General features: G+C 48.5%; 1 protein-coding gene across 22 annotated transcripts in view; it reads left to right on the plus strand.

Moving 5' to 3' along the window:
* The window catches only part of LOC142566355 (peptide transporter family 1-like), a 732,761-nt gene that overhangs the window by 367,567 nt on the left and 344,249 nt on the right, over positions 1-20,945 (plus strand). For all 22 annotated transcript variants that reach the window (XM_075677280.1, XM_075677294.1, XM_075677282.1 and 19 more), the window contains one exon: positions 2,912-3,011. In XM_075677280.1, coding sequence (XP_075533395.1) covers positions 2,912-3,011 — 100 coding nt within the window. The remainder of the gene's footprint in view (positions 1-2,911; positions 3,012-20,945) is intronic.

A 20,945-nucleotide genomic window follows, 5' to 3' on the forward strand; every position in this document is an offset into this window, starting at 1 on the left:
TTGTCGCGCACGCAAAGCCATCTTGCGGCAAACACCAGAAGACCCTCTCCTCGCAACATACGGCGCTGCCCCGACAGCTGGCGCGCCACTCGCCCACTTCTAGAGGACGATCCCATCGAGGCATCAGCCCCATGATCGCGGCCGCCTTCATGGCGCGTCGCGGCCCGGCTGTCCGTGCCGATCACGACGTTTTGGCTCGCGTAGATCGTTTCTCCCTCCGGCACACCGAGTTCTTTGTTTCGTTCCGCTTGCTCAGGCGCACGTTTCGTCTTTGTATGATTCAAGAGCATGCCGAGCAAATGAGTGGGCGGTGCGAACGGGGTGCGATAACCCTATCGCGTTCCACTCTTGAAGGCGAAGCTTAAGCTTCCTCCGATTTTGTCGATCTTTTTGCATCGTTTTCGATTACGACTTTGCTTTTTCCACCTTCGAGTGAGTTTGTGGAGGGCCTTCCATAGGTGTAGGAGCCTCGGGTCCAGGTGAGAGGTGTTATATATTGTGGCGATGATCTGAGTGTGCGTTTTTAGGTCTTGCATAATTTTTTGGTCCACTCGTCATATGAAGTATGAGGATTCCTCCCGCAGGACTTTCGGGCTTTCCGAAAATGAACCCAGTTGATGACGTGGTTTTAAACAAAACAGCGCGTATTTTGACAGGGACTAGGAGAGAAGCACGACACGTCCTTGTCCTGTCAAAATACGCGCTGTTCTGTTTCAAATGGCTTACCAACTCACCCAAACGTCCGTTTTAATGATGCATGTGGGCCGACCCAGCATGTCAGAAGCTGCAATGCTTCTGACATTGAGACAGAGTCGGATGAGGTCGTGGTCGGAGCCGACGTTAGGTGGATGCAAAAGGATAGAAAGTTGGGCGAGTTGCTACGGTAACATGGTCTTGAATTGTAGCGCGAAGTGACATAGACAGAGACTAGAAGCAGACAGGACGAGCGCTGAAAGGACGGATGTTTGTCCACGATGCATCGAGTGGTCCTGCGATCAGCGAAAGGTCTGGGCAGGTGTCTCGCGACGTGCTGATGCCAAACTTGGTTGATACATACGGTTCGTTGACGAGGATGGTTTTGGTTGATGGCGATAACCATTTCTTTGCTTCGTTGTGTAGCGTGCTTCTAACTTCATATCTGGTGGCGGGAAATCCCGAGGATGAGTTTGTGAACGTTCCTGGCGAGATAGAGGGACTCTCCAATTGTTGCCTCTATTTTACGCTTCTTGCATGATGGACAGCAGTAATGATTAAGGAAGAACAGGTCTTTCCGTTCGGTATAGTCTGTCGCTAAAGGCAACAGCCACCCTCGTTAGGAGCAACATCGCACTGCACCTTACCCCACAAAGGGGTGCGAGCACACGCAAGTGGAAATTCTCTCCCTCTCCACCAAATAAAACTCCCGCTGAACGTATACCTCACATACAACAAGAAGCGTCCTCTAGCCAGCATGCCGACTGCGCATAGGTGGCGCCACTGCCTACGAAATATCGCGGTGCGCATGAAAAAAGGCCCAAGTGCGATAAGATCGCCACCGCGCGCCCTATTGGTACGACGTAAAGCATGCAAGGGTGAGGAGGATTCGTGCGGCCGCGTGTTCTTGTGCGCCCTAGGGAGGAAGGCGGGTGTGCTCTCCGAGTCGCGCAAAGGGGGGCAGCGCGCTTCTCCGGCGCTGCGGCTAAGCGCGCGTCCTATCTTGCAGGTTTTCTGCGGTGAGTTCGAAGACTAGCCGAGCCGAGATAGGTGGTGGCTTCTTGTGCGCTGTGTTCTCGCACGCCTTGTGCGCGTTGAAGCGAGAGCCATCATGAAGGGGAATTCACTCGCCTCGTCCTCACGCCGGCGTTCTGACAGCGAGTGTCGGCAGTAACCGAGTGAGATGTATTCATGTTTGCCTGTGCGCGCGTTAAACCATGCTTGTTATTTAGTTTGTATGCGAAAGTTTACAGCATCTGATACAGCTAATAAGACTACTACCCTGGCTGCGTGTTTAATCCTTTCTTATCGCAATCAATCATTCGCTTTTCAGCTGAAGATGCGGCAGCTTTTTCTACGACGGAATGTTTTGTCCCAACCTCTGCAATATTCCACCATGTGAAATGTCGCAAATATACGACAACGGTAGATTTGGCTAGTTCGTTGATTGCAGAGCAAAGGAGGAAAGAAAATTGAAAGTGTTCTTGCCTTTCCTTTTCGGTTTAAGGATATGAAAATGTAAAATGTCTTTCTTTGGAATGATTAGCTAAAAGTGCGAAATGAATTTGAAATACCAGTAGGTATATTTGATAGACTAAGCTTTAAAAATCGAGACGTTTTATTAAGCGTGCAATATTTCTTTTAACTGAAATTTTTCAAGCCGTCACAAAGTAAAACAAATCATCTAACTTGTCTAAGATGTTAGCCAATGATATATTCGGCTGTGGAAGCAGGTTTTATTCTCTAGAAAACTACTTATGAGCGAGTATTAGACCCGACGATGCGGTGTGGTGACAATGTCCGCATTGTTTCCGATCTAACTAGGTTCTTTGAAGATAATGGAGTATCCAGTGTTTTCCCAGGGAAACTGGAGCTCAGAAATTTCCCCAAGGGAAAGTATTTCCGCGTGAGAGATGTTCGAATATTCGTAAGTCGTATTCTTTTCTGATGATGAGTAAAACGAGAACAAGGTAAAAGCGAGAGCCAACGCTTCGCCACGTGAATTTGTCTTTTTCTAGGTAAAAGCGGGAGCCAACGTTCCGACAAGGGGACTTGTCTTTTTCAAGGCCTTGAAAAAGACAGGTCCCCTTGTCGGAACGTTGGCTCTCGCTTTTACCTTCTCGTTTTGCACATCATCTTGAATTTCCCGCCTTCCCCGTGTTTTCCCATTGTTTCTTGACATATGTTCGAATGTGATTGCGACGTGTCTATTTTTCAGCTGGATTCCCATGATTGGCCTAGCGGTCATCGCTTTTGGAACCGGCGGCATCAAGCCGTGCGTGTCCGCGTTCGGAGGCGACCAGTTTATGCCAGGGCAGGTGAGTCTCTCCTTGTCAGCGGGCAAAACCAACAGGCTGCTGACGAGTATGGTTGTTTGCCGAAAATACATACCTTCATGAAACACTGGCGATAACGGTCGGTCACGTTAGTCTCCCACTGGCTACCCAGAAAACCAGGAAAAAGAACTGCTGTAGACCTGTGAGCGTGTTTCTGTCTGGCTGTTTATTGACACAGCCAATGTACGCGATGTCATGGGGAGCATCTTTGTCTATATCTAAAAAGCTAAAAAAAGCGGCTTTTCCCGCTCTACGTACCTAGGGAAAGAAACCTCGAAACTCATTATGGAGCATCACAGAGCGGTGTGCAGACATCAACACCAACACCAGTAAGCGCATAATTAAGCAACAAGAATCGCCGCGAGTCGTATTGCACTTCTCGACAGGGTGGCTGTTTTGGGTCGTTCAGTAAGCGTCTCGTGGGAGCCGACTGGACTTTTCTGAACGGGCGTGAATGTAGTGCATGTTGTTCTCTGTGTACATACATGAAGCGACCAGCGAATGCCCCAATGCAACTCGTGCTAGAGATTCAGTAATGCGGGAAGTTGGGCGAGTTGGTGACTAATCATCATGCTGTGTAGGTGAAGCACTGATCAGGACAAAGCGAGTGTAGTGTAGTGTATTGTGTCTCTTCGCTTTGTCCTGGTCAGCGCGCTACTTCACCCACACGGTATGATGATCGTACTAGAAAAGACGGTGTTTTTTCTTACACAGCACGCTGCTGAATCCACGCTGCGTTCTTCATTTGCACCCTTTGGTGGCATCTGCTCAGGCAGCTGAGTACACAGCATGCGCATATACATACTAACCGATAAAAGCCCGTAGTCAAACGCAGCCACGGGCCGGGTTTCTCACAGCCTGTACACTTGAGGGATGTCCTTGCGAATCGTCGTGGGCCTAAGTTTTACAACGAAGCTGTATACAGCTGCCCTCTGGCAGTGGTCGATGTTCGCCGGTCTACGCGTCGCGTGGACAAGAAAAAATTTTAGTCTCCTGTTTCTCGCGAATGCTCTGTAGCTCTCGATCTACTAAAGGTATGTTACATAACATTATACATCAATTCGCCGCTAGGGCAACTCTATCATTACGCGGAGTTTCATTTGCTTGTCATGATTAGTTAGTTCACAGTGAAGTTGTAAACGTAGCATAATTTGCGTGGCTGTCAAAACACGGCCGTCTACGGAGGTAGTACGGTTACGGAAGACGGCTGTAACTCTCGTGTTCTCGACACTATCCCGAAACAAACTATATCACAATTAGCGGCTAAGACGACTGTAACGTTACCCTGAGTTTCATCTACTTTTCTTAATTACGTAGTTTAGAGGGAAGTTGTAAATATTGTGGAATTCCTGTCTGCCATGCGGCGGTAGTTGAACAGGTCCCTACTCCATAAAAGAAGAATAGATCACTCCAAAGTCAAAATATATATTCTTTACCAGTGTCCTTGAATAATAATATTATTATTAAGACCTATTAGAACGACAGAAAGCTGAGCTAGTTGGTAAGGATTCATTATGCAAGAAAAGGTGAGGCGTGCAGACAGGACTCAAGAGAAGTGGAAGAGACAACATGGCGTTCGTGTTGTCCACTTCTCTTGTGTCCTGTCTGCACGCCTCACCTTTTCATGCATAATAAGACCTATATATAAATAGATGCGTCGAATGAGATAAAACACAGCACAGCTTCGCTGCTCGTCCTTCTTCACAGAGTGGAAGAACGCATGAAATCCAGCCGGCAAGTAAAACTTATGCGAGGCCATCTCAATACTTATGAGGGTCGCGAAGGTGCCCAACGTTGCAGCATTTCAGAAAGCGAGGTGCGCGAGGAGGCCGCCACCCTGCTATATTGCATGAGTGCATGGTGCTGCACACACAGGAACACGAATAAACGAGACGCATAGAGCTTGGGTTCTTCTCGTAAAAGCGTGCGAAGCACCATACAGTCATCGCATACCGACTATGTCCCCGTTCACACAGTTCTCTCGATGTTCTTTCGAGGGCGCAGCACATGGGGGAAAGGTGATACAGCACCCTACAGAATTATAAGACAATACATAATGCGAAGGCACGTACGTACAGTAGTAAAGGGGACAGTGAAAACTGGGGTGGTATCACTCTCAGAAACGGGAACTGTTGATCTCATTAAAGGCAAACTAAGAACAAACACATAGTTTCATTTCCGACAAGTATTTTGAGTTCAGAACCTTTTTTTTTATTGAAAAACCAAGCGAATCTGTTACGTGCATGTCATGTTGTAGCGCACGGACAACGGCAGGGAGGAAAGAGAGCGCTCACCTTCAAACAAAATAAGTTGTTGCCCATTCAGTGCTCTGTTCTGGCTTCTTTTCTCCCCGGTGTCCTTGCGCTCTTAGTCTGAACTTTAAAACACGTTTTACCAACAAGTCCAATGTTATACTGTTCTTCATTTGGTAAGTTCCCGGCGTAGTATAAGGTTGGTTCACGAAATACATCAGTTAAATTCGCAAACTTAATATACAAGGAGTATTTACTATGGCAACGTATACAGAAACGGCTACGAACTAGAACCACCATTGCATGCCGGGTGCATGCAGCCCCTTTGTTTCTCCCGAGTGTCGCCGAGGGGAACCGACGTGCCTTCTCAGCGCAGCAGGAGCAGCGCGCCAGAGGGACACGTTATTTGAATGTTCGCTCATTCGGGTGCTAGAAGTGTTCGGTTAACCGAGCAATCTATATATATCAGTCGGTTTGGTTAGATTTGGCCAAATTGCAAACAGTAAGTTTAATACCTTGGGCCAAAACAGAACGCGTGTCAGATATTACGCTGATAACAACAGACCTTTGACCCGCCATGTCGGCGTTCCAAGCGCTTTCGCATCTTCGTCCGCTCTCCCGCCGGAACGTCCCGCGTGCCCGGTTTGCTCCGGCTCCTCGTTGCGGTGGTCCCGTCGTCCATGCGAATAGGCACACAAAGCACGATGAAGGAGCTCGTACCTTTCTACAAAAACCTGTGTCCACTCTATGTCGTGTGTTAAACAGCTTCGCTGGGCATCCGTTTTCACGGAGTGGAGTGGCTCATGATTGCTATCTGTAGGATTTGTGTGCTATGGTCACTAGACCGCCTAGAGCAGCGAAGGATAAGCTGGCCAAGAAGGCTGGAAAGCTAGAAAAGGAACTCAAGAGCGAACAGAAGCAGAAGGAGGAGGTAGAAGAATAGCTATCCAACGTAGAAATGAAGCTGAGGGGCGGCTTTCCGCAAGGCAATGGTGAACGCTTCGATGGAAGCACGGCCGACAGGGCTGGCAACGAAGAGAACGCAGGTAAGGAAGCCGAAGCCACCGCGCCGGACACCAGTGGCGGACACGTTAGGGATGGTCATGAAGGGCCTACCACTGATGTGCCGGCCACGTAAGACAACTTAGCAAAGGGTGAGGATGAGACTGGCAGGAGGGAAATCGCGGCCCAGATGCAGCTTTCGGCGACAAGGAGGAGGAAAAGCGTCGATACATTTTGGTGCTATTGGAATGACGATTAGACGCTGGCAGCTTTCATGGCGGTAACAAAATTTTGTTACCACCATCAAAGCTGCCAGTGTCTAATCTTCATTTGAAGAGCACCAAAATGTATTGGTGCAGCGGTGGCGTAGAGTTGAACACCCGCCTCGCGTGCAAGACGTCCGTCGTTCGAATCCCGGTGTCGGCAATTTTCCACTGGATAAAAAAAAAGAAAATAAGTCCGCGTGTTGATAAAATTGCATAAACAGGCCTGCAGTGTGGCCTCATCCCGGTGACCAGAACCGGTAACGCACTCCCTCACCAGAGCAGGATTGGCCACCCTGGTGCAGTACTTGGCCACAACCTCCAACAATCAAATACCACAATCAAACCCCGGCCCTCAGTCCCCAGCAGCTGCGAAGCAACTGACCACGGGGGCGGTCAGACCTGCGACGCAGCAGAGGGTGCTAAGAATTCCTGGTTCTGGACAGGCGGCCATTGGATTATGAACCTGGCAACGTTTAACGCTAGAACGTTATCTAGTGAGGCGAGTCTAGCAGTGCTATTGGAGATATTAGAGGGCAGTAAATGGGATATATTAGGGCTCAGTGAAATTAGGAGGCCGAAAGAAGCATATACAATGCTAAAAAGCGGGCACGTCCTATGCTACCGAGGCTTAGCGGAGAGACGAGAACTAGGAGTCGAATTCCTGATTAATAAGAATATAGCTGGTAACATACAGGAATTCTATATATTCTATATTAACGAGAGGGTGGCAGGTCTTGTTGTGAAACTTAATAAGAGGTACAAAATGAAGGTTCTACAGGTATACGCCCCTACATCCAGTCATGATGACCAGGAAGTCGAAAGCTTCTATGAAGATGTGGAATCAACGATGGTTGAGCGAAAACAAAATACACTATACTAATGGGCGACTTTAATGCCAAGATATGCAAGAAGCAGGCTGGAGACAAGGCAGGCGGGGGATATGGCATATGCACTAGGTAGCAGGGGAGAGTTATTAGTAGAGTTTGCGGAACAGCATAATATGCGGATAATGAATACCTTCTTCCGCAAGCGGGATAGCCGAAAGTGGGCGTGCAGGAGACCGAACGGCGAGACTAGAAACGAAATAGACCTCATACTCTGCGCTAACCCTGGCATCATACAAGATGTGGACGTGCTCGGCAAGGTGCGATGCAGTGACCACAGGATGGTAAGAACTCGCATTAGCCTAGACCTGAGGAGGGAACGGAAGAAACTGGTACATAAGAAGCCGATCAATGAGTTAGCGGTACGAGGAAAAATAGAGGAATTCCAGATCAAGCTAAAGAACAGGTATTCGGCTTTAACTCAGGAAGAGGACATTAGTGTTGAAGCAATGAACGACAATCTTGTGGGCATCATTAAGGAGTGTGCAATAGAAGTCGGTGGTAACTCCGTTAGACAGGATACCAGTAAGCTATCGCAGGAGACGAAAGATCTGATCAAGAAACGCCAATGTATGAAAGCCTCTAACCCTACAGCTAGAATAGAACTGGCAGAACTTTCGAAGTTAATCAACAAGCGTAAGACAGCTGACATAAGGAAGTATAGTATGGATAGAATTGAACATGCTCTCAGGAACGGAGGAAGCCTAAACGCAGTGAACAAAAAACTAGGAATTGGCAAGAATCAGATATATGCGTTAAGAGACAAAGCCGGCAATATCATTACTAATATGGAAGAGATAGTTCAAGTGCCTGAGGAGTTTTATAGAGATTTATACAGTACCAGTGGCACCCACGACGATAATGGAATAGAAAATAGTCTAGAGGAATTCGAAATCCCACAGGTAACGTCGCAAGAAGTAAAGAAAGCCTTGGGAGATATGCAAAGGGGGAAGGCAGCTGGGGAGGATCAGGTAACAGCAGATTTGTTGAAGAATAGTGGGAACATTGTTCTTGAAAGACTGGCCACCCTATATACGCAATGCCTCATGACCTCGAGCGTACCGGAACCTTGGAAGAACGCTAACATAAGCCTAATCCATAAGAAAGGGGACGCCAAAGACTTGAAAAATTATAGACCGATCAGCTTACTGTCAGTTGCCTACAAACTATTTACTAAGGTAATCGCAAATAGAATCTGGAACACCTTAGATTTCTGTCAAGCAAAAGACCAGCACGATTCCGTAAAGGCTACTCAACAATAGACCATATTCACACTATCAATCAGGCGATAGAGAAATGTGCGGAATATAACCAACCCTTATATATAGCTTTCATTGATTACGAGAAAGCGTTTGATTCTGTCGAAACTTCAGCAGACATGGAGGCATTACGGAACCAGGGTGTAGACGAGCCGTATGTAAAAATACTGAAAGATATCTATAGCCGCTCCACAGCCACCGTAGTCCTCCATAAAGAAAGCAACAAAATTCCAATCAAGAAAGGCGTCAGGCAGGGAGATACGATCTCTCCAATGCTATTCACGGCCTGTTTACAGGAGGTATTCAGAGACCTCGATTGGGAAGAATAGGGGATAAAAGTTAATGGAGAATACCTTAGTAACTTGCGACTCGCTGATGATATTGCCTTGCTTAGTAACTCAGGGGACCAAATTGCAATGCATTCTCACTGACCTGGAGAGGCAAAGCAGAAGAGTGGGCCTAAAAATTAATCTGCAGAAAACTAAAGTAATGTTTAACAGTCTTGGAAGAGAACAGCAATTTACAGTAGGTAGCGAGGCACTGGAAGTGGTAAGGGAATACATCTACTTAGGGCAGGTAGTGACGGCGGATCCGGATCATGAGACGGAAATAATCAGAAGAATAAGAATGGGCTGGGGTGCCTTTGGCAGGCATTCTGAGATCATGAACAGCAGGTTGCCATTATCCCTCAAGAGAAAAGTGTAACAGCTGTGTCTTACCAGTACTCACGTACGAGGCAGAAACCTGGAGGCTTACGAAAAGGGTTCTGCGTAAATTGAGGACGACGCAACGAGCTATGGAAACAAGAATGATGGGTGTAACGTCAAGGTGTAACGTGATGGGTGTAACAAACGCGAGTTAATGACATCTTAGTTGAAATCAAGAAAAAGAAATGGGGGCGGCATGGGCAGGACATGTCATGAGGAGGGAAGATAACCGATGGTCATTGAGGGTTACGGACTGGATTCCAAGGGAAGGGAAGCGTAGCAGGGGGCGGCAGAAAGGTGGGCGGATGAGATTAAGAAGTTTGCAGGGACGACATGGCTACAATTAGTGCATGACCGGGGTTGTTGGAGTTGTATGGGAGAGGCCTTTGCCCTGCAGTGGGCGTAACCAGGCTGATGATGATGATGAAAATGTATTGCACCAAAGGAGCAGCAACAGTGCAGCATTCCAATGAAAACCGAGGTTTGGCGCCCCCCCGACCACCGCCCGCTCTGGTGCCGTTTCGTAGAAGCTGGCCATGTGTACCGCCGATGCCCATACCGCGACATGGGACTTCGAGGGTTCGCCGTCAACGCGCCGCGTCTGCAACTTGGGGACCGCCCTCGTGACATCGCCGACTACGTTGCCACCACTCAGTGGAGTTCTCAACGACAGTCCCGTTCGCCGTCATCAGGCCCCTACCTGTCATGGCAGCGCCAACCATACACTGGCACATCCCGGGGCGGGTCCGCAAGTCCATATCCGGAAAACTAAAAGCAGCAAATGATGGAGGTGCGGTTGCTGTAGGTCTAAATGACGAATATCCTCCGCCGCCGACGATGACGCTTCCTGATCCATTTCGACGATGCAGCAGGGACACGCTGCCATACCGACGAAGCCTGAGAGCCGAGAACACGCGGACGAAAGAGGACCTGACGACGCCCCGTGCCAGCCACAGGTCAGCGTGACGCAGCCGTGATCTGACGCCTAAACCTAACTGCAACGCAACGCAGAGAACCACAGACTTCGACGGGCTTCTTGACAGCCACGAAGTCTCCGCGCTTGTAGACACTAGAGCGGACTACTCCATAATCAGTGGATTTATTCACCGTCAAGTTGAAGAAACTCTAGACTGCCCTCAGGAGGGCCCTCAGCACGGTCCTCAGCACGTACTGAGGGCCATCAAGTCAGGATGGCTCTCGAATTTGAAGAGCTGCAGGACACCTCCTAACGTCGACTGAAAGCTGTACGGCAAGAATTACAGTTCATGACCGGACCTACCCTGCCATGTACGTTGTCTTCCAACAGTGCTCGCGAGATGTAATTCTCGACATCACACCTCAATCAACACGCCTCAGTCATCGACCTTAGGTCGAAGTCGTTAACGCTGTCCACAGACCAATTGATACGAAGGAGAGGCCTTCCAGTCAGCGTTCCTTGAGGGTACTTGAGGAACCAGTCAGCACTCTGCCTCGCTCCAGCATTGTCGTTTCCGTCGGCAGCGAAAGAGCCGACGGAAACATAGAAGGCGTCATCAAGGGCGACCAACGTCTACTGCTCAACCGCGAAATTTGCGTCGCAAGAGGGATTGCTCGACGGCACGCAGGAAAAGCGAAAGTGATGCTCGCAAACTTCATCCAGGAGTTCAAGCACTTCAACAAGCGCACGACGATCGCGTACATCAAGAAAAATTTGGAAGCTAGCAATGTGTTTGTCCTCTCGGATTCTGCCGCAACTACCCCGAGGACCATAGTTCCAAAACCAGACTTCGACACATATCCAAGTCTCCCCTTGAGTAAGCAGCAACAGCTCAGAAGTCTTCCCCGACGATAGAAAGACTGCTTTTCGACGTCATAAAGGATTCGGCAAACACTAGTTGCAAAGCATCGCACAATAGCCGAAGAATGCGCTCGACCACTCCTCCAGAGCCCTTACCGAGTTTCGACGCGACAACGTGAAGCAATAAGGCAACCAGTCGAAAAAATTCTGCGCGACGACATCATCCAGCCGTCCAAATGCCGGTGGGCATCCCCTGTTGTTTTGGTGAAAAAGAAGGACGGAACCCTACATGTCTGCGTCGATTATTTTCGATTGAACAAGGTCACGAAGAAGGGCGTATACCCCTTCCCACGGATAGACAATGCATTAGATCGACTCGGCAACTCTAAATAGTTCTCATCGATGCATCTGAAGTCTGCCTACTGGCAAATAGACGTCGATGAGATAGATCACGAAAATACCGCCTTCATGCCAGACGGCCTCTATGAGTTCAAGGTCATGTCATTAGAACTGTGCTGGGCGCCTGTAACGTTCCAGTGCGTGATGGACACGCTGTTAGCAGGATTGAAGTGGCAAACCTGTCTTGTTTACTTGGATGATGTCGTCATCTTCACCTCAAATTTGGACCTTGGACGGCTTGCGACAGTACTAGAGGCCCTCAAGTCGTCAGGGCTCATTCTGAAGCCGGAGAAGTGCCGCTTCGCTTAGAATGAGCTTCTGTTCCTGGGCCACGTCATCAGCATATCTGCAGTTTGCCCCGGCCCGCAGAAGACAGCTGCCACCGCAAAGTTCCAGCAGTCCATCGACAAAAAGGCAGTACGTAGATTCCTTGGCTTGTGTGCCTGCTACAGACGATTTGTCAAGGACTTTTCACGCATCGCTGAGCCGCTGAGACATCTAATTAAATGTGATGTCGAGTTAAAGTGGGAAACGCCGCAGGCCGACCAATGTCAAGAACTCAAACGACGAATGCAGTCGCCGACGGTACTTGCGCACTTCGACGAGGACGCCGATAAAGAAATCCACACAGATGGCAGTAGCTTAGACTTCGGTGCTGTCCTGGTCAAGAGGAAAGACTGCCTTTAACGGCTGATAGCTTACGCTAGCCTGTCGCTGCCAGAAGAGGAATTCAATTATTCTATGACCGAAAAGGAATGATTTGCCATCATTTGGACTACAGTGAACTTCCGCCCTTACGTATATGGCAGGCCGTTCAAGATCGTCGGCGACCGTCACGCGTTATGTTGGCTGCCGAACTTAAAGCAACCTTCAGGACGGCTGGCGCGGTGTAGCTTCTGATTGCAAGAATATGACATCACTGTAATCTACAAGTCCGGACCGCCCACGGCGCGCTCCCATTTACGCGCCGCCGCCAGATAACGATGATGACGCCTTCCCTGAAATATTGAACGCGGAAGACTTCACTGAACAGCAACGAACAGAGCCGGAGCTAAAAGCCTCGTCGAGTATTTGGAAGAGAACATCGCCGTTATCCCGAGGGCATTTAAGGGAGGATTGTCTTCGTTTTCGCTTCAAAACAACCTACTCGTAAAGAAGTTCTCACCAGTCCGCGCCAACTGCCTCCTTTTTGTTCCCGAAGCTCTGCGTTCAGAAGTACTGCACGCCCTACATGAAGAACCGACGGCTTGGCACCTCGGATTCTTGCGGGCGCTATGGAGGATACAGGATAGGTATTACTGACCGCGCCTGACCGCAGACGTTGACCGTGATGTCAAGGCGTGCCGAGACTGTCCGCGACGCAAGATACCACCGACAAGGCAAGCGGGATTACTGCAGTCGATCGAGCCTCCTTGCTGACGATTTAAGCCGATCGCGATGGATTCGCTGCCAGCCATTCCGACGTCGATATCCGGAAATAATTGGACCGTCGCGACGGATACCTCACCCGCTTCGCTGAAAAAAAAAAACTCTGCCGAAGGGTAACGCAGCCGAAGGGGCGAAATCTTTCGACGCGAGCATCCTGCTGCAATGTGGTGTCCCAGAAGTACATAGTTAAAATCATTAAAATTTTCGCACAGCATAATTAACAAGTCCTGTCATACTTCCAAGACAGCTTGCATATCTTTTACCAAACCTTCTTGCACGCGTAACTTACACGAGCTTAATCTTAACACTTTCTATGCCCGTGCAAATACTTTCAAGTACAGCTTCTTTCCCCGCACAATATAAGTCTGGAATTTTTTACCTGGCTGCCTTCGTTCACTCCCAATAAGCGAATTCGAAAGTGCTCTCTATGAAAACCAGAATGTGTAACTACTTAAATCAGCTTTAGTTTATACTTTATGTGTCTGCATTTCGCTGTTTTGCTGCTTTTAAGAATCGGTGAAAACGAGTTTCCAGTTTGGCTGTCGTACAAATATTCCAAAAGTCATTGTTTATTTCAGTTTATTTTTTGTTCACCACTGTTTTAAGTCACTCCTGCAATAGCCCTCCTATGGGGCTATTGTATGTGCAAATAAATCATAAATAAAATAAGTGCTCATCACCGACAGAGGAACGGCCTTTACAGTGGAGCTCACCCAAGCATACTGCAATACATCCAGACAAGCCACAGGAGGACAACTGCCTACCACCTGCGCACGAATGGTCTTAAGGAGCGCCTGAACAAGAACCTCGCTGACATGCTAGCAATGTACGTTGACATCCGACACAAGACGTGGGATGCGGTCCTGCCGAATCTCGACGTGATCCCCAGCACGCCGAAAAAGCCCGACAGCTCGCCCGCCCGTGCATCATGAATCAGCAGGGGACCGATAGCCGGCACTACAATCTTCGACAACGATACGTGGAATATGAGCCTAGCGACCATGTTTGGGTTTGAATGCCGATGTGCCAACGAGGACTTTGTGAGAAGTTTTTACGCCGCTATTTCGGAACATACAAGACCATCCGACGCATTCGCGTACTCTACTATGAGGTCCTGTGACACGGCATTTCGCTATCACTGCGACAGAGGAGCGCCGCTCACGACCTGAATTAGTCCATGTTGTGCGACTTAATACGTTCTACCAGCGCTAACGAACTTTTGGACTTTGCATGGCCGAACTTTGCACTATGTTTTTTCGGACTGTGTTAGTTTTTTTTTGTTTTGTTGATTTTGTTTATAAGTGTCCTTTTGTTTTTTTTTCGCTCTCCTGTTATGTTTGTAGTATCAGGACGACCCATCGTGGTTGCTCAGTGGCTATAGTGTTGGGATGCTAAGCACGAGGTTGGGGGATCGAATCCCGGCCACGGCTGCGGCATTCCGATGGGGTCGAAATGTGAAAACACCCGTTTACTTAGATTTAGGTGCAGGTTAAAGAACCTCAGGTGGTCGAAATTTGCAGAGTCCTCCACTTCGGCGTGCCTCATAGCCAGAACGTGGTTTTCGTACGTAAAACCCTATGATTTCATTTTTTTAGCATCGGGACGATGATTCTTGACCGGGGAGCATTGACACGTGTATTTGTTTATATTTTTTCGCGTGACCGCTTCTCACTGTCTAACAAACAATACTTTAGGGTCAGCGCGGGACCCACCCCCATGCACTCAAATGCTGTTGATGGTTTTGTCTGCTGTCGTCACCGAAGCTCGTGTAATCTGACTCCACGTGTGACTCGCATTGTGCATGGAAGACACGCTGGCGCCAGCGATTACACTAGAACCTTCGATAACTCATGTATAGAAGCCGACGCGCTTGACCGGCCGATATCGGCGACTGTGTTCGCCGATATCGCTGTTCTTTGTTTGTGGCCTCTTTTTGAGGGCACAGGTTCATCCAATAAAACACTACTTTCGTTATTCGCAGTTTGTTGCTTTCTTCACCGTTACAACTGCATGACAATATGATGGAAAATAAAATAACAGAGATCGCAAAAAAAATACAGACGAAAATGGAGGCTTCTCCTACAGTAGTCTGGGGTTATAAGGATCTGGCAGACATTACGCAGCAGTAGATGAGACAGACACGGCAAAAAATTGTTGGATTGGAAAGAAGAAACAACGTAAGTGATGGAACAAGGAAATGAAGGAAGCTATAGAAGAGCGTAAGCAAGCATCGAGGGATCATCGGGACGCCAGAAATTTGGAATTCCACGAAGAAGAGGTGCTAGTGAGATGGAACAAATACCTAGAAAAGGGTGGAGAGGGAGCTCGTGCGACAGAAAATTAAAGGCGCATGTGAACCCGTTGAGCGCATAACATTCGCAAACAAGACAAAGGCGACCCAAGAAGATTCTGGAAGCGTATAAGAGCACTTGGAGCTCAAACTAAAGATTTGCAAGGGGCTATAAGGGAAGAAGAGGGTAACACTTACGAAGGAGACAATGCAATGCGGTACATCACAGACGTTATTAGGGATAAATTCGGCATAAAAGAAGGCATAGTCCGTGCCCAAACTTATCCAGCAACAACAAAAAAGCCCGAGAGGTCAAAATTTGGCATACAGATATTTTAGAGAAAGAAAAACACAAAAGAATGTCTCTACTAACAACGCCGCAGGACCCGACGAAATCCCAATACAGATAACCCAAAATCTCGGTCCAAAAAGCAACGCACTACTTACTAATGCCATTAAGCAATTGATTGAAACAAAAACAAAATTCGCTTAGATGGCCTGAAAGCAAGATGAACCTCATCTACAAAGGTAAATGGGATAAGGCTAGTAGGAGCTTGTACAAGCCAGTTACTGCAACGTCGATGCTATATAGAATGGAAATGCAAGCCATAAAATTACAACTCTCGAAGTCGGTGGAAAAAAATGATGTACAGGAAGAACTACACAATTGGTCCAGCCCAGGCAGACGCTTAGAGAATTATTTGTTTGTACGAAGTGCATAGAAATTTCAGTAGTTCAGAATAGACCTTTATCGATAGCATTTTTTGAACATTACACGAGCCTACAACAACGCATGTAGGAAATTGTCCTGGATAATTTCAAGCGCAAAGGCACAGATGCTGATTTAGTGGAGCTGCTTATAGAGACTACTGAGTACAAATTGTACGGGAAAATAAAAATATGTAATAAATTGGTGGAAATTTTCAAAGAATTGAAGCAAGGATCTCCTCTGTCACCATTCTTGTTCACGCTTTATGTTAAGGACATAGAAAAACGACGGGAGCACAGTGAATTAGGGATCAATTTACGATACATGCGTACTGGACAAATGGGGCAACAGAAGGTCCCCGCACTGATGTATGCGGACGAAATAGTGCTACTAGCAGACACTGCAAGAGATTTACAGACACCTGCGAGAATATGTGGCAACTCATTGACAAATCGAGCCCTTAAGTATAGCATGTAGACGTCACGAATTATGATCTTCAAGGAAGAGACGGCTAATTACATCGTCTCAATTCAACGAAAAGCCATACCTATAGTGAAAACGATGAGCAAAACGAGAACAAGGTAAAAGCAGGAGCCAACGTCTCGACAAGTGAACTTGTCTTCTTCAAGAGGCCTTGAAGAAGACAAGTCCACTTGTCGAAACGTTGGCTCCTGCTTTCACCGTGTTGTTGTTTTCTTCATGGTTTTGAATTTCCAACTACCGTCTTCCCCGTGTTATACCTATAATCAAGCAATAGAAATACCTTCGGCTTATATGTAAACGAAGGAAAGAATTAAGAACCCACCAAGATAACCTGAAAATAAAGGGGAAGCGGAATGCAGCAATAACGAAACATAGAGCACTGTGTGGCAACAATAAGTATCAGGTGGTGCGTAGAATCTGGAAAGGGGTAGTGATGGCAGCGCTAACGTTCGCAAATACCATCCTGTGCTTAAAATCAGACATCTTGTCGCGGTTGAAAATTAAGCAAAGATCGGTAGGTCGATTGGCTTTGGGAGTCCACGGTAAAACCACAAATGAGGCAGTGAAGGATGACATGGGTTGGGCCTCTTTTGAAGTCAGAGAAGCGCACATCAAAATTACCTTGAAGAAAGGCTCAGGGACATGGACCAAAATAAATGGGCGGCTAAAGTGCACGAGTATCTGTACCTTAAAAGCGTGAGCACAGAGTTGAGGAAGAGGTCAAGAAAGTTGGCAACGACTACAGCGCAATTCAATCAGGAGTCACCAGACAGAAAGTGAGAGAAACAGAGAGAGTGAATTAGATGCAAAGAATGGAAACAATACAGAAAATAGAGATTTAGAAAAATATGAAACAGAAATTTGAAGGGAAAATCTGTTCGATAATACGAAGGGAAGTGCCTTGCTAATCCAGGCTCGAGGTGGTTGCTTAAGGACAAAAACATACCAGGAGAATATATTCTCTACTACATGATGCATGTGTACGCTGCAGAGCAAATCCGGAGACCACTCAGTACATCCTAATAGAAGGCGAAGGTATTCACGCAGCAATACCTATACCTTATGTGTACCTTCCAGAAGCGCTGGGATTCAAATGGATCGAAACACGAACCAGTGAGTAGAAAAGACAAGCGAGAGACATTGAGTGTATTGGTGAAAAAAGAAGCAGGGCAGATATTGATGGGGCCAGATCAGTTACTGGCATAGGTGGCGGCACAATGCTTATATAGATTTTTAAGGCAGTGAAAAAAGAATAAATTTATTTATACAAAATGCTAGAATGAAAAAAAGCATGTTTAGCAGACCTGAATAACTCCAGCAGGCTTGGGAGTATTTGTCATCGCCCCGTTTCAAATTGGATGTCAATAAATCGTCATCATCATCATCATCACCAGGCTCGCTTGGCTTTCGCTATAACTTCTCCGACCGTTTCCTTGGAAGTACGCGGTTACTCTATCTCTTATCATGCTTTGGAAATTGTTTGAATTCCCGAAAAAGACAACTAGACGCTGATCCTCCTCATTGCCGCTTTATGTTGTACCTAAGGCCTTTTCCCCGTCTCATCCTCACACTTCAGTTTGTGGCTTCGGCTGCCGGTAGTTTAATGGTAGCCCCTTTGCTACCGTCAATTCAGCACTGCTTTTCGGCGTGGCGGTTTTTTACCTCTTCGCGCTTCGAGCTGCGAGCACCTGTAACGTCCGTGAAAAACGTATTTGGCCGCCGTTCAACTGTCAGATCCGCTGCGGCTGCCGAGTGCGTGTGCGACAGTCCAAAGGCGGCGATGTCCTTTTCAAGGCCGCCACGGTAGGTGTACCAGAAGTGATTGTCCACGTGGTCGCCGGTTGATCTAATCCTTCTCTTGTCCGCTCGAGCGGTCGTTGTCACAGGCGCTGGTTTGAGGCCACAGTTGTAACCTGCAACGTCCGTGAAAAACATATTTTGCTGCCGTTCAACTGTCAGTTCCGCTGCGGCTGCCGAGTGCGTGTGCGACAGTCAAAAGGGGCCGATGTCCTTTTCTAGGCCGCCACTTTAAGTGTTCCACACGTGATGGTCCACGTGGTCGCCAGTTGATCTAATCGTTTTCCTGTCCCCTCGAGCGTTCCTCGTCATAGGCGCTTGTTTGAGGCCACAGTTGTAACCTGCAACGTCCGTGAAAAACATATTTTGCTGCCGTTCAACTGTCAGTTCCGCTGCGGCTGCCGAGTGCGTGTGCGACAGTCAAAAGGGGCCGATGTCCTTTTCTAGGGCGCCACTTTAAGTGTTCCACACGTGATGGTCCACGTGCTCGCCGGTTGATCTAATCGTTTTCCTGTCCCCTCGAGCGTTCCTCGTCATAGGCGCTTGTTTGAGGCTACAGTTCGAACCTGTAAAGCCCGTGAAAAACATATTTTGCTGCCGTTCAACTGTCAGCTCCGCTACGGCTGCCGAGTGCGTGTGCGACAGTCAAAAGGCGCCGATGTCCTTTTCTAGGCCGCCACTTTAAGTGTTCCACACGTGATGGTCCACGTGGTCGCCGGTTGATCTAATCGTTTTCCTGTCCCCTCGAGCGTTCCTCGTCATAGGCGCTTGTTTGAGGCCACAGTTCGAACCTGTAAAGTCCGTGAAAAACCGTTAAACTGTCAGCTCCGCTGCGGCTGCCGAGTGCGTGTGCGACATTCAAAAGGGGCCGATGTCCTTTTCTAGGCCGCCACTTTAAGTGTTCCACACGTGATGGTCCACGTGGTCGCCAGTTGATCTAATCGCTTTCCTGTCCCCTCGAGCGTTCCTCGTCATAAGCGCTTGTTTGAGGCCACAGTGGTAACCTGCAACGTCCGTGAAAAACATATTTTGCTGCCGTTCAACTGTCAGTTCCGCTGCGGCTGCCGAGTGCGTGTGCGACAGTCAAAAGGGGCCGATGTCCTTTTCTAGGCCGCCACTTTAAGTGTTCCACACGTGATGCTCCACGTGGTCGCCAGTTGATCTAATCGTTTTCCTGTCCCCTCGAGCGTTCCTCGTCATAGGCGCTGGTTTGAGGCCACAGTTGTAACCTGCAACGTCCGTGAAAAACATTTTGCTGCCGTTCAACTGTCAGTTCCGCTGCGGCTGCCGAGTGCGTGTGCGACAGTCAAAAGGGGCCGATGTCCTTTTCTAGGCCGCGACTTTAAGTGTTCCACACGTGATGCTCCACGTGGTGGCCAGTTGATCTAATCGTTTTCCTGTCCCCTCGAGCTTTCCTCGTCATAGGCGCTTGTTTGAGGCCACAGTTCGAACCTGTAAAGTCCGTGAAAAACCGTTCAACTGTCAGCTCCGCTGCGGCTGCCGAGTGCGTGTGCGACAGTCAAAAGGGGCCGATGTCCTTTTCTAGGCCGCCACTTTAAGTGTTCCACAAGTGATGGTCCACGTGGTCGCCAGTTGATCTAATCGTTTTCCTGTCCCTTCGAGCGTTCCTCGTCGTAGGCGCTTGTTTGAGGCCACTGTTCGAAACTGTAAAGTCCGTGAAAAACCGTTCAACTGTCAGCTCCGCTGCGGCTGCCGAGTGCGTGTGCGACAGTCAAAAGGGGCCGATGTCCTTTTCAAGGCCGCCACTTTACGTTTTCCACACGTGATGGTCCACGTGGTCGCCGGTTGATCTAATCGTTTTCCTGTCCCCTCGAGCGTTCCTCGTCATAGGCGCTTGTTTGAGGCCACAGTGGTAACCTGCAACGTCCGTGAAAAACATATTTTGCTGCCGTTCAACTGTCAGTTCCGCTGCGGCTGCCAAGTGCGTGTGCGACAGTCAAAAGGGGCCGATGTCCTTTTCTAGGCCGCCACGGTAAGTGTACCACACGTGATGGTCCACGTGGTCGCCTGTTGATCTAATCCTTCTCCTAGCCGTTCGAGCGTTCGTCGTCATAGGCGCTGGTTTGAGGCCACAGTTGTAACCTGCAACGTCCGTGAAAAACATATTTTGCTGCCGTTCAACTGTCATTTCCGCTGCGGCTGCCGAGTGCGTGTGCGACAGTCAAAAGGGGCCGATGTCCTTTTCTAGGCCGCCACTTTAAGTGTTCCACACGTGATGGTCCACGTGGTCGCCAGTTGATCTAATCGTTTTCCTGTCCCCTCGAGCGTTCCTCGTCATAGGCGCTTGTTTGAGGCCACAGTTGTAACCTGCAACGTCCGTGAAAAACATATTTTGCTGCCGTTCAACTGTCAGCTCCGCTGCGGCTGCCGAGTGCGTGTGCGACAGTCAAAAGGCGCCGATGTCCTTTTCTAGGCCGCCACTTCAAGTGTTCCACACGTGATGGTCCACGTGGTCGCCGGTTGATATAATCGTTTTCCTGTCCCCTCGAGCGTTCCTCGTCATAGGCGCTTGTTTGAGGCCACAGTTCGAACCTGTAAAGTCCGTGAAAAACCGTTCAACTGTCAGCTCCGCTGCGGCTGCCGAGTGCGTGTGCGACAGTCAAAAGGGGCCGCTGTCCTTTTCTAGGCCGCCACTTTAAGTG

This window comes from Dermacentor variabilis, unplaced genomic scaffold (genome assembly GCF_050947875.1).
Source record: "Dermacentor variabilis isolate Ectoservices unplaced genomic scaffold, ASM5094787v1 scaffold_12, whole genome shotgun sequence".
NCBI lineage: Eukaryota > Metazoa > Arthropoda > Arachnida > Ixodida > Ixodidae > Dermacentor > Dermacentor variabilis.